The sequence below is a fragment of the Colias eurytheme genome, chromosome 9 (genome assembly GCF_061535395.1).
Source record: "Colias eurytheme isolate Ceu_HAF_F1 chromosome 9, ilColEury1 Martin Lab GWU primary, whole genome shotgun sequence".
NCBI classification, from domain to species: domain Eukaryota; kingdom Metazoa; phylum Arthropoda; class Insecta; order Lepidoptera; family Pieridae; genus Colias; species Colias eurytheme.
Genome location: NC_142988.1, coordinates 12209701 through 12220178, shown reverse-complemented (window position 1 = coordinate 12220178; position 10478 = coordinate 12209701). Strand labels below are relative to the sequence as shown.

Genomic DNA, 10478 nt, shown 5'->3' with positions numbered 1-10478 from the left:
TATTTATTAACGGATGTCATTGAACTTAAGTTGATCTACATAAAAGTCAACATAATAATAATTAATAAGTAACCTCTAAAATTACCCCAAATAATATCATACAAATCACATTAATATACATATTTCAATCATGTAGTCACCTGTGAACAGTTACACAATAGAAATCAACGCCAATTAGACATCAAAGCGAATTAACATCGGATATTATGTATGTATGTGTAATATCAGAAACCAGTGTGACTACAATCTAAAGAAAGGCTTGCGGGTATGATAGATGGATAGTTGAGAGTGTATGATTGATAGCGCGACAGTCGCAGGACGCGTTCATATGGACTGGAAAGAATGCGACTAAAAGTCGCAAGACAAGTTGGGAAACAAACGACTTTAACTGAAAATTTGTAGAGCATATAGAGCAGTATTTTTAATGGATTATCGTCGTTAATATTTAAATATGAATTTAGGAGAAATGCGACAGCGGAAATCGCATGACAGTCGTCAAGTAACAGGCAAGAATTTATATTCAAAATGCTTTTTATCAACAAAATAAGAGATAGATAGATTGTTATATTTAATAATTTAGAGAGACGATCTATTTAAGGTTCGAAACAATTACATACTTTATAAAATACATTTTTAGAAGACGTAATAAAATATTTTTTTACTTCTAAAAATTCTGTAATTGATTTGTTGTTTTATTACAGTTCAAAAATTATATGTGTATAATATGACGAATATATACTTAAAAAATCTGTTAGTGAAGTAATTCAGACACTACAGTTGTGTATACCTCCTAATAAGGAAAGGATTCGTATATTATTTGAGAGCAAAATCTGCAAGCTATACACACCGCAATTTAGATTTTAGTGTCGATCTAATCTTCTAATTCTTAGTTGTTATATTGACTAATGGACTTGTAAATTTTACTATCGGTTCGGTAGTTACAATGTATATCTTCTAATATTATAAACAGGAAATATTTAGTTTAATATTACAATTTTGCTAAAACTACTTGGCTGATTAAAAAAAAATATTTGACTTATAGAAAACCTAGTACTTTGTAGTAGTAGTTGTTACCTAGAAATGTCTTGTTTGATACTTGTTTTTTGTTCCAGGTCTACCCGGGTGAAGCCAGGATAAGCGACTAGTTGTTTAAAGACGCATATAAAATGATATAAATATTGATGGTACACTAGACAGATAATCACCTATTTGGCTATAAAATTAATTGCTTTAATAAGTACCTGTAAGTAATTAAAATGTCTTCATCCTATTACTTTGTATTGATCCAAAAACCTTACCAATAGATAACGTATAAAAATAGCTTATTAAAACCCACATACATATTCGCGGTAATTAAAAAAGCCTAGTCCCGTATTAATTATCAAAAGCCGACCGTTTTTTGGCAATATAAACTTTCGCGAATAAAATATCATACAAATACCACTTGGCGCTTGTCAATTGTGGTAAAAGGTTGCATTTTTGGCATAAATACCGAATTGTTTTGCCAATTATACGCTGTTTATTTTATTCAGTCGCTAATTATGTATAATTTTCGATAAAGATACGCACATTAACCGTGATTCATGCTCATTGCCTTTCGTTGCGATGTGATTTATTACATGGACTGTACGGAAGTAAAGAAAGTCATCAATTATATGGTAAATTTAAAAATTAAATATAAGCAAATATTTTTGAATCAGTGAGTATTTTTTACCAGACGTTGTTTTCTTAGAAAAATAATAATATTGTTTATCCGATCGATTATACACACATGTCATTCGTTAAGAAAGAGGAATAGGTCTATATTATAAGGATTTGGTCAGTATTAAATAAAGTATGTGAAAATTAAAGGTAACTTAAAAATTCTTTATTATAACCTGTCTTTAATTTACTTAGGCTTATTTTAAACCAAATAAAATTACGAGCATTTTATGTAACTATAATTTGTGAACATTTGTTTGATCATACGGCCTTTAAAAACGAGAAAGCCACGCTCGAATAACGCTAAAGTGGGTTGAAAAGCATCAGGTTCTTACGTATCCCAATCTGCACCAGTTTACGCAACTGCAGAATTTTTTGTCTCGATATACTTTCGAAAGCTCGAAATCGAACTTGCGATTTACATGGTCAACATAACCACATGCTTGCATAACCCATTTCGGTTCGGGAGAAAGTGCATCATAGCTGTATACCTACATCACTATGGAAGTAGTATTATGGCTATAATTTCGCTTACGATGGCGCAAGCGACCCCGAACGGGTTTCTAATATCGATAATCCTTGTGCAATTATGTAAAAATACAATCAAAATCACATCTGTGATATAATAATGATAGCGTCAAGGATGTGAATCTGTTACTGTACTGAATTATTTAGCGGCCGAACCGGCTCTCGTGAAAGTAAAAGTGAATTTAAAACAAAAGTGAATTGCGTAACATCTTTCATTGACATCTTAATTCGATCATTAGCGAGGCCTTGCGATGCATTCGCTCGCGCTAATGGTATTTTCGACTACCATGTATGGGTTTTGCGTTTACCTTGCGCAAGTCAAAAACGGGTTATAAAAAAGATAGTTTTTTATTTACAGAAACTTATTAACTAATATAATACAGTTAACATTTCGATCACAAGTTTGACTATTTTTTTAGTGGGGGACGCCGTAGGACGACGAGACAGAGGGGACGCCGTAGGAGCCGGAGGGCACGCCGATGGTCGAGTATCCGGACGAGCCGTGACCGCTGGAGTATCCGCCGTGACCGCCGGAGTATCCACCGTTGCTGTAACCGCCGGAGTAACCGCCGGAGTAGCCGCCGGCATATCCGCCAGAGTAGTCTTCGACGGCTTGGTGGTATTGGGCGACCTGGATGCCCTGTTGGAGGGATTCAAGTTCTACGCCGACGATTCTGTCGTGGGGCACGCCGTAGACGGGGGCGGGTGGGCCGTAGTGGGAAGAGATTCCGTGGGAGATGCCATGGCCGGAACCGGAGGATTGGTAGGCCTGGTTTTGGATCTCATCCTTCAGGATGATGTGACGGATCTTTTCCAATAGATGGGGGTCGATGTGGTAGCCCTCTGAGCTCTGGTGGCCCACTGGCACGGAGGAGTAGTGGCCTCCGCTGCTGAGCACGGAGCCAGAGCTGCCATGGCTGTAGGATGGGGCGGAGTAGCTGTAGCCCACGGGAGGTTCGGCGACGGCACAGCCGATTAATGCCAATGCGACCTGTTGACAAAATAAATTTATAAGAACACTGTGAAACACTTTTTAGCCGTCTTTTTAACGCGATTTTAATTTAAGTTTTATTTAAGAGAGGTTATTTCGAATTTTTGAAAATTATATGATTTTTACGATTGAAATTTCGAACTGAATTTGCACTCCTGAACCAAAGGACACAATTGATCTAAACACTCTCACTGTACACTAAGGATCACAACACTGCATTCCGACTTACAATGGTCCACTTAGCCATATTGATGCGATCACTGTGGAAGCTCGAAGGTATGTGGTGTGTCCAAGAATGGCAACCGCTTATATAGCTAGTAATCTGCCGTACCTTTTACCATCCGCGGCCAGAGGACGAACGTTGCTTACGAATAAAGTGTGCTCGTAACCTCTGAATTTAAATCTGTATTAATATTTTATCTTAATGCACTTTCTTGGAATACTTTAAAAGAGAAGGTAAAATTAATTATTTACAATGTGTCTTTAATCTAAATATTTTTGAGTTTTCTAGTGATATAGATAATATCGCGAATTTATAGTTTCAGACATGATATAAGTATTTTGTGATATGGTAAATTAATTATCACTTGCATCAAAATTGTTTACATTTTTTAATTTATTTTAATTAAATAAATTTAAAAAGTTAATTGCTAGATAACAGCCAATTTATATTGGGGTATTCTGTTAAGTGTAGCTATTTATATGTAATTTGAAACTCTATTTTAATGTTTGTATTCTGTAATTATATTTCATTAAATGCTTACACTTTACAATGTTTATATTTTAATTTCACGATTTATATCTTCCAAATGAAGAAATATAAATTATAAAATTTAAAATATTCATTATTTTAATATTCATATATCACTGAATTTTGCCACACTTAACCTGAATTCCGTGCAATTATTTCCAAATGCATCATAAATATAATAAAAAAAAAATAATCTTTCGAGCGGAAGTGTACCAAAAGTTTTTGACATTAACATTATGTCCGCGACTGTACTAGAAAGGAGTTTGTGCAACAATTACGCAGTCTTTGATATAATTTAATATACATATAATAAAATAAAACTGGTAGAAGCAGATCATATGATAGGTGTTGGGCAATGGGTCAGTACTCAGTATTTTGCTTGTTCCATACTATACGATACATGTATAAAGCTGGCTACTCACGTACCTGCAGCAGGGGCAATATTACACCCTTAATTGTCTCTTTAATTGTAATGTCTATAGGCAAGCAGGGGCAATTTAGAGAACAACTAAAATTGCTCCAACCGCTGTGCAACCGAAATTGTTCCAATTTTGCCCCTGCGGCAGGTAGGTGAGTAGCCGGCTTTAGATTACATGTAACACGTCACATGTTTACGTATTTACATGCTACGTATATGGTGCTATCTTGGGACATTTTTTATTCTTCCTCTGACCTAGAAGTTTTTGCAAATCTACTTAAATGTATGTGTCTTTTGTTATGTTACGTTTTATTTTTCAGATTTTGAACGCGATTTATACATTGTATTATGTATCTGAACACTCACTGCCTTTATGTAGATGATAAAATATTAGGTTTGATTATATAAAGAATTGATGTCACCTGAAATAACAATATAAATCTATATTTTTCCCATTTATAAAAGTTGCCTACATTTCGCCATGAAAACATCATGAAGGACATAAAATACAGAAAATTGTATTCATGTTAATTAATGGATACAAATGAAATAGATAGAATAGCTGGCAATAAAGTATATACTATGAAAAGAAATATAATATGTACCATTTTTTTTATTTATTTATTTAAAGACGTACCAACAGTAGCTCAATTTGTAACATAATATACCTAGAATTCGTAATAAAAATCTCATTCTAAATTGGCTATTAATTACAGGTACATATACCATTAATTGAACATTGAATTGAATTTTGTATTTAATATAAATTATACATAGAAAAAAATGTCAGAGAATAAATAGAGCAACGTGAAAACAACATTATCAAAAATAATAACTTAGCGGAATTCAATGACAGTGTCCATACCGATAATTCCAATAATTCTATTCTTAAAAGACCAAAACGAGTTGATGGTATTATGAATTCTTAACAAACATTTAAATATGTAAAGTATCTTGATGTTTGATTGTTCACACTATCTATTCACTAGATATCACTATTTTGCCACGCTCCACCTTTATCAAACCTTCATCTTTAGGCCTACTTCTCACATTATTAATGGTGTAATTTATAATATAATTGTTCTATTGCACGCCTCATAAGCGAAGCGTTGAGGTGGGTACTACTGTCACTTCGCGCAAAACATCTGATTTTTCAAACTTAAAATGTCTTTATGTATCATACATTGCACTTGTAAGATAATACATACACACACTGCACACATATTAAGAAAAAACACTATTTTTAACATTCATGATATTTTTGATGTCATTTTTGTTATTTAAACTAGTTAAAAAACAGTTTAAAAAAGTTCTGTCTTGGACGTCCGTGTGTCTGTATGTGCGGAGGATTTTCTTGTTAACACGATAGCGACCGAAATACTTTACTAATCGAGTCTTTGTTTTTCTCTTACGCTTGAGTATGCTCAGGAATAGAACCCTTTCATTTTTCAGGGTCTGATTCGATGTGGTTTAATTGTTATTAAATAAACAAAAATAATAATTAATAAATAATTATAAAAAAAAAAAAAAAATTATGAGGCGTGCACTTTTGGATTTTCCAAACTATTTTTGTATTATCTTTAAAAAATGTGGTTCATGTTTAATGAATCTATACTTTAAAGATGAAGATCTTGTAATATGTTTGGATGAATAATGTAATCTGAAGAATTAAAAATACTTTTGGTATTACATACCTAGTTATAATATTTAGGTAAGTTATAGAATTCAAAACTACAGGCTTTGACTAGTATTAGAAGCTTCGCTCGTACGAAAAACAGACGAAGTAGGTTCAGCATTTATCATTATAAAAACGCTCTATAAAGTGATAATAATTCAGAATTATACTATAAATTCTGTTCTTATCATAAATTTTTAGGATAATTTTAATGTATGTTTATCTGAAAATTCGTTGTCTTTTTGTTCACTCACAGTTCAAAAATCACTGAGAGAATGAGGATTTTAAATGTGTGAATCAGAATTTGTATTAGTCGCGATATCTTTATTTAGAAACCTTGAAATAATTCTCAGACGACTTACCATAATTTATGCGTGCATGTTGATTACATCCGATAGTTAAGTTAGCGACTTAAACTCCATAATTTACTTAAAATTTTGACCCCAACCTTGAGGAAAGCAGGTTTTCTGTTATTGAACCAAATAATCTTGAGCTTTTACTAGCCTTGTTAACTAGTTTTATTTAACTGTAAGAACTATGGTGTGGTGACTTAATTTAGCATGTATTGCAAATTTTGTATCATTTTTGAAATAATTTTCTTATTTACCTTTTACCGTTGAACACAGTACAACACAGTATGTACACAATACCGTTGAACCGGATTAAAACGGCATTTTTTCATCATAGTAATTACACTCGAAAATTTTAATTTTATTTTTTACATAAATTTTATTGTATTTTAAAGCATAAATTTAATTGAATGTCTCTTTGTCTATCAGCATATCAATTGTACGCAAAAATTATTGTAAGAGGTATTTTTGGACTAACACGAATCGCATTATTTCTCATCATTTCTCAATCATAATTGTATTATTCGCATATTCAAACTGTCAAAGATATCTCATCAAAATTATTTACTTTCGTTTTAATGAAATAATTAAATATTCGACACAAAACCAGTTAACATCCAGGGTCGTCATGGTTACAAAATATAAGATAATCTATTATTGCATGCATCCTTCACACTACGTAACACCGGGTGTATTGCTAGGCAATCTTATATATAAAAATCTGGGTCACATGTAAAAGGCTTCTAAAGATATTTTGGCAAAAACTACTTACGTTTTGGAAAATAAGAAAAAGACACATCAGTCAATTATTGTGAAGCATAATTCATAACACAAATTTAAAATTTCTGACTTTCAGGAGTATTTGTGTTTAAAGCTTTTTTATTATTTCAGGCCGGATAAAAATTGCCAAAATTAAGAAGATATATAACATCAGCTTTCTAAGTATGAGACAATTCGATTCAGTAGTTTTGGTGTTATTGAACAATATAATATAAGTATTAAGTATACCTAAGTAATACTAATACTCTGTCATTTATATATAAGCAACATCCAACGAATAAAACAAATTTGATATGTAATAATTAATCAAATACAACCGGTTTTTATTCGCTGTTTCCATAATACAAGTAATATAATAAATGCGAAAGTTTAAAAGTAAGATTTAGATGAAGTTTAGAATGTTAATTATAATAGTAGAATAATACAATGCTTATAAGTAAATTTTTTTAACGGATTTTGAACGCGATTTGTTCTGACTAGCTGTGCTCTGCGGCTTCACCCACATTGCTCCGGTCTTAGCGTGATGATATAATATAGCATAGCCTTCCTCGATACTATATAGGGCTATCTAACACAGAAATATTTTTTTCAAATCGGACCAGTAGTTCCTGAGATTAGCGCGTTCAAACAAACAAATAAACCAACTTTTCAGCTTTATAATTATATTAGTATAGATATTGTAGTCTCCCCATGACCATGATCTCTGCAAATTATCAAAAACATAGCGATACATATAAGAATAAATCGCGTTTAAATTCCGTTGAAAAATTCTTTCATTTGTATAAGTAAAACCAAACACAAGTTTTAATAAACATGTTTGTAAAAATGGAAAAATGGAGCAAAAACTTCAACTAGAAAAATTATAAAATGAACATAATTCATGAATTACCTGTTTTATGTCAATGTTAACTTTAACACGAAAACAAAATATGCAAACCACTATTACATATGAATAATAAATTTGCATCTACATGAATTATAATTCTTGTAATTATGTAATGATTATGTTGCATTATTATTGTAATAATCTACGAAAGAGTTAAGTGTGAATTAAGTTAGTACTTAAGTATTGTATGTGTATATATTGTGCGAGAGATGTGAGATTTATTTTTTGGAATATGGGTTTATTAAATTTTTTTAACGTTCTCTAAATATGTATTTAAATTAGCTTGATATTATCACGAATCCTAGACTTTATCGTTTTATAGATAACGTGATTTTTTTTCGTTTTTATGGTTCCGAATCACAACTGAAAAAACGGAGCCTTGTAGGATCACTTTGCTGTCCGTCTGTCTTGAGAGCCTTTTTCTCAGGAACGCGGTATTAGGCCGAAATTTATTTTTATAAATCCGAAAATGTAGTTATAGTATATAGAGTATGCTAGAATGATAGAGTTAAATATTTTTTATTTAGCATGTAACAATTTGTTGCTTAAAATAATATTTACTATTTGTTATGAATACTTTAAAGTAACTTAACTGTTATGTAACAAAGAAATACCTCCGACATCAAAGAACCGACTTATAAGGTTAGGGATTATCAACAATCAGCAGTGTATGCTTCTGTTGGTCCATTGTCTGATTAAAATCGATTATATGTTTATTTCTTACTAGCTTTCCACTCGCCGCTTCATCTAAAGCTAAATACATTATATACTAAAACCTTTATCTTGCATCACTCTATCTATTAAAAAAAAACCGCATCAAAATCCGTTGCGTAGTTTTAAAGATTTAAGCATACATAGGGACAGATAAAGCGAGTTTGTTTTATACTATGTAGTGATATGCCTTATATAAAACGTTTTTACTATAAACCGTAAGTATAAGGAACGTTTTAATTTCCAGATCCATATCATTTTCTTTTCACTTTTAAAAGATATATTATCAAATAAAGATATCGCATACATAATACTTAAGTATGCAAGCAATAGAAAATTGTCTCTGTATCATTTTGCATTACGAATACATTTGACGAAAATTACTGAAACCATTTGACTGAAACTTAATTGAAAATAAAGAAGCTGATGTATTACTATTGCAATTGTTACAATATTGCAAAATGAAAGATTATATAAAGAAGTACTGTATCACAAAAATTGCCATTTAATCACATCACATTCACCATATATTTTAATCACACTAGTAATTACCGCTATTTAAGTACTCCAGTTACGTCCCCTTGACACAGATCAGCATCCATCCTATAGCTTGCATAAGATTATCTATTTGTAATTATCTTTAAAGATTCCTTCTGTGAGAGCAAGGTAAACGAGCAGAGACCGCACCTCTCCATCCGAAATATACGAAACTAGCTTTTCCACGCGGTTTCACCGACGAACTCTGGAAATCAAGAATTTCTATAGCTCATGTGTTCTTCTGTATTAAACTACAACACTGCTAAGTTTTATCAAAATCCATTCAGTGGTTTTTCCGTGACAGAGTAGTATATGCATATAATATCCATCCACTTTCGCTTTTATAATATACTAGCTTGCCGCCCGCGGCTTCGCCCGCTTTGTCTAAAACCTAATAAATTATATACTAAAACCTACCTCTTGAATCAATCTATCTATTGAAAAAAACCGTATCAAATTCCCTTGCGTAGTTTTAAAGTAGGGCATGCAGAACCGGATCCGGTTCCAAGTTTCTGAAACCCGGTTCCAAATCGAGCTCAGAACCGGGTAGAACCGGGTTACCCGGTTCTTTTATAATACTTCGGAAAAAATACGAAATTAAACAAAAGTACCTGATAGGCCTTTTATTTTACGCGGCTTGTGTCTTATTTCATTAAATTAATAAAGAAACAAAAATTTCAATACTTCTCTTTATTTATCAGTCTTATAAAAGTACCTTGGCCCTTAGTCAAACGTCAGTATCGCCAAGGAATAGAAATTGCTAACGCTAATTATTGACATAAGCTCATGATATTTTGGTTAAATGGTTCGGTCACACTACCAACGACGATGACGACCACGACCAAAATTCAAATCTTGCCAAAATTTATTCAAAATAAAATATTTAAATCTCCCGTCATTACGATACTCGGAAAAAAATTAATTCGAGGTCAATTAATAAAAAAAAATAGTTTTTTTTTGCGATTTTCGCCGAGACGGTAAGTTTATCATACAATCACCTGGAACCAAAATTGTACATCATAAAATTATCTATAAAAAAGGTTCAATACATTTCTTCCTAGGAGCTACCGTTTCTACGAAAAACCTATTTTTTATCCATTGATCGCGAAAAAATTTTTTTTATTGTGTTTTGCACAATTTATTTAATTTC

The 10478-nt window shown here is 32.0% G+C and overlaps 1 protein-coding gene across 1 annotated transcript; it reads right to left on the bottom strand.

Annotated features, from left to right (window-relative positions):
* Nucleotides 1-2558: 2558 nt before the first annotated feature.
* LOC149906174 (uncharacterized) lies at nt 2559-3606 on the bottom strand. The gene is made up of 2 exons (XM_090105600.1): nt 3450-3606; nt 2559-3220 (listed from the first exon to the last, which is right to left on the bottom strand). The coding sequence occupies exons 1-2, from the start codon at nt 3465-3467 to the stop codon at nt 2645-2647; spliced, it is 594 nt and encodes a 197-aa protein (XP_089961726.1). The 5' UTR covers nt 3468-3606; the 3' UTR covers nt 2559-2644.
* Between the last annotated feature and the right edge of the window lie 6872 nt (nt 3607-10478).